General features: G+C 33.0%; 1 protein-coding gene across 1 annotated transcript; it reads right to left on the bottom strand.

Annotated features, from left to right (window-relative positions):
* Positions 1–1,668: 1,668 nt before the first annotated feature.
* LOC125228371 lies at positions 1,669–3,475 on the bottom strand. The gene is made up of 2 exons (XM_048132916.1): positions 3,196–3,475; positions 1,669–2,426 (listed from the first exon to the last, which is right to left on the bottom strand). Exons 1-2 carry the CDS (start codon positions 3,403–3,405, stop codon positions 1,899–1,901), a joined length of 738 nt encoding a protein of 245 aa, XP_047988873.1. The 5' UTR covers positions 3,406–3,475; the 3' UTR covers positions 1,669–1,898.
* Between the last annotated feature and the right edge of the window lie 471 nt (positions 3,476–3,946).

The following is a 3,946-nucleotide window of genomic DNA, read 5'->3' as shown; positions in this document are numbered from 1 at the left end:
CAAAATTGTAGCGGAAAATTCTGACAAATATGTAAATTGTATCGACAAGTTTACAATTCATTGTATCACAAAACTTTACAAACGATACACATATTTTCCGGAAAACGTACAAATTTGTAGCTGACAATTGTTTTGTGCTACATTAAATTGTGGTAACAGTTTTACATATATGTATAATTGTACGTACAAGTCAACAAAACGAGTGTCACACCCTCTTACAAATTTACGAATAGACACATTGCGGTATATTTTATCATATTCACTAATATTTAGAGATTTCAACCCTTAATTTGTACCACGAAATGTTTAGTGCAAGTAGCAGTGATAGTGAAGAAGAATTCATTGTAAGACGTCCAAGAACATATAGGGAAAGAATAAATTTAACTTTGACCATGACGGATTTTACATTTAATCAAAGGTTCAGAGTGAGTAAATCTACCGTCGAATATCTATTGCAAACTATTGGTGGAAACCTTAGACATCCGACAAGAAGAAGTCATGCTCTTGATCCTAAACAACAGTTACTGACTGCTTTAAGATGGTTGGGCTCAGGATCCCAAATTCTATAAATATTAGTTTGTGGACCAAATTTAGAATTTTTTTATGTGAATGCACGATGGCCTGGCTCCGTACATGATTCACGGGTTTTAAGGTGTTCATCGTTATCTCGGCAATGGGATGACGGGTGGCGACCTTTCCCTAATGCAGTAATATTGGGTGACAGTGGATATAGTTTGAAAAAGTGGTTAATGACCCCAAATATTCCAGCTCGCATACCAAGAAACGCAGCATTGGATCGATTTCTAAGTGCTTTCAAATCGATGAGACGAATGGTTGAAAACGCACTGGGGATACTAAAAGAAAAGTTTCCGTATCTTAACCATTTAAGACTACAACCTAAGGTTGCCAGTACAGTTATTTTGGCATGTGTAATATTGCATAATTTGGAAAAGCGTATAGGCTCAAACGCTTACCTGGATACTCCATTGACAACGGACACAGAACAAGACATTCAATACAATATTGAAAATAATGACTTTGATGACATTGAAGCTATACAAGTATTAACCTCCTTAATAGAACACTTCAATTGAAAATTACTAATTACATTTTTTAATTTACCAATTAATGATTATAAAATAAAACAATAGTTTCGATAAACGATGTTTTTATTTTAATGTTCGATTACAGATTACAGTAAGTAAGTAAGTAAGTAAATATTCTTTATTGCACCATTTTACATGTTATATGTATACAGAATGTTTAGTGAGAGTATAACTAGGTAACAACAGACGGTCTTATCGCTAAAAAGCGATCTCTTCCAGACAACCTTAGGGTAACAGTCATAGTCAGATAATTAAAATCAAGATTTTTTATGATCAAAATCATTTTAAATCATCAAATTTAATATGTCAGTTCAATGGAAAAAATCTAGTATTTTTTAAATATCTGGCCATGACTATATAGTATTAACTTAGGTACATAAAACAATGTACATACCTACCTACTCGTATTTACAACGTGCAAAATTATCTCAACTTATTAAGATAAGCCCGCTTTATCTCTTGTTTATGCTACAGTGGCAAACAAGCATGTCGTCCCACCTCAATCCCTAGAGTATATTTTATTGTAAATAATAAATTATTATTATTAACATTAAACAGATGGGGAGGGTTGGGCGGTAACCCGATACGTCGACAGAATGGTTTTTGAAATTAGAACTACATTGTAAACTACAAGAAATTTCTATTTCAATAAAAAAAATTCTCAACTTATCGGGTTGTACCTCCAATCCCTTATACCTACTACCTTATACCTACTTTTAGAAACTCGTGGCCTTTAATCTGTCAATTAGGACACCACAGATTAAACTATGTATAATTTCTATACTAATTAAACTATTCAGACGTGACAATACTTTCTGTGCTCTCAGTCATTGTTTCTGAAGGCTCGTTTACCAAATTAATTTGAATAATGTTGTCATCTTGCATATACAAAGGCAATGTGAATTTGGAGGGTCTTGTAACATTTAACTCTTTTTCAAGTTTCATTAATTCTAAGTCCAATTTGTAGTTTTCTCTTTCCAACTTTGCAATTTCTAATTCAAGTTTCCGTTTCTTCAATTGTAATATCTCATTAGATATTTTTTCCCCTTCCGATGATCTGGTAGATGCTAACTTTTTTTTTATAGGTGTTGGTAAAACCTTTGGGCTTTGAGCAACATCTTTTTCTAAATTACACTCAGTTTCTACGGAAAATAATTCAGCTGATTGTGGAGCACTTGAACCGGAAGATTCAGCACAATCTATTCCGTTTATGACTGGGGACTCCTTACCAATAATGGTTATGATTAAGTCATCACTGGCATCATATTTCATTTTTTTTCCTCCTCCTGAACCCGTTTTAAAGCGATTGTCTCTTTTTTCCTGAAAGAAAATTCACGATCATGTTAGCAGTAAAAATTATTTAAACAATTTACGTATTAAATTTCATTTTTATAACTCTTCGTTTCGTTCGTTTTTGTTACTCTACTATTATAAAGAGTGTGGCCTGTAACAAAGGCGAAGAATTGAACTGTAGGTTATTCTCCTTATACTGATCAACATTTATTCAGTGACTTTTAAAAATGATGAAGTCTTTAAATTTTTTATTTTTCATACAAAATAAATATTAGCTTCAATGTACGCCATTATTGTTGTCATTGACGTTGTCTGTCACACTTTAGACTTAACAGAATTTGCAATACATTACCTCTTAGAAAAAACTTTCAAGTTATTTTTATTTTTAAAAGTCGCCGAACAAACGTTGATCAGTATAAGGAGAATAGCCTACAGTTCAATTCTTCGCCTTTGTGACAGGCCCCACTCTGTATACGTTAGGTATACTCGTACGATTATAAATTTATCACATTTGAGTTTCTAATGGGTGGCAATGCGCATGTGACACTGTTTGAGTTGCAGGCGTCCATAGGTTACGGTGACCGCTTTCTATCAGGCGGACCGTATACTTGTTTGCCACCGACGTAGTATAAAAAAAAAATGTTTTTTCAAGATAGAAAAAAAGGTATCTTCAATTGGTGCATGTGCCTTAAGGTTTTTTTGACATTAAGTATAGTATAGTTTACAAAATACTGGATAAAAACAAAATGCATATACTTACATTGAGAAACCGGTAAAAAGGAATGTAAGTACTTACCATTGTACGTCTTTTCCAATTCTGCCACATAGTGTCTCTTAAATACTTCCAATCTTTTTCCATTATCCCTAAATCGTTTAAATTTTGTGTTATCTCTTTCCATTTGTTAATTTTGATAGCGTGTGTTAATTTGTCAGAAAATTTGCCAAAAAGAATGTTTTTGTTTTCTTGAATGTGGTTTAAGATGGTCATTTTGTCTTGTAAGTCCATTGTAATTAAATATAATCAATCTAATTCCTTCGTAAGTATTGCGTAAAAAGTGAAACTACCTTCAATATCAAGAAGCTAAATAAATTGTTACATATTTGTAGTTGTAATATTACAATTTTTCGCTTGTATATTTTACAATTCACAGTCCTACAATTTTATAGGTGTCATGACATACCCTTATTCTTTGTGATACGCTTTCACAAAAGTGACTTATTTGTACACTGCACACTTGTAGCGAACACATATTTGTAATTATTGTGGTACATTATTATGTTTACAACTCAACAATTTTGTCGAATTGTACGCTTGTAAATTTTTGTGGGATAGGGCACAGATCAACCTAAGTCTGGTCGACCGGTGAAGATTGATGTAGCCAAATTAAAAACCTTAATTGAAGGAGATCCGAGGCTAACGAGTCGTACTCTTGCTACCGAGTTAGGCTGCTCTCATGTCACCATAGAAACACATTTACACGAGTTGGGAAAAAACTACAAATACAGTGTTTGGATACCGCACGAACTTGATAGACATCAACTAAACC

Source organism: Leguminivora glycinivorella, chromosome 7 (assembly GCF_023078275.1).
Source record: "Leguminivora glycinivorella isolate SPB_JAAS2020 chromosome 7, LegGlyc_1.1, whole genome shotgun sequence".
Lineage (NCBI taxonomy): Eukaryota > Metazoa > Arthropoda > Insecta > Lepidoptera > Tortricidae > Leguminivora > Leguminivora glycinivorella.
The sequence above is the reverse complement of the archived record's forward strand: the minus strand, read 5'-3'. Positions and strand labels throughout refer to the sequence as shown.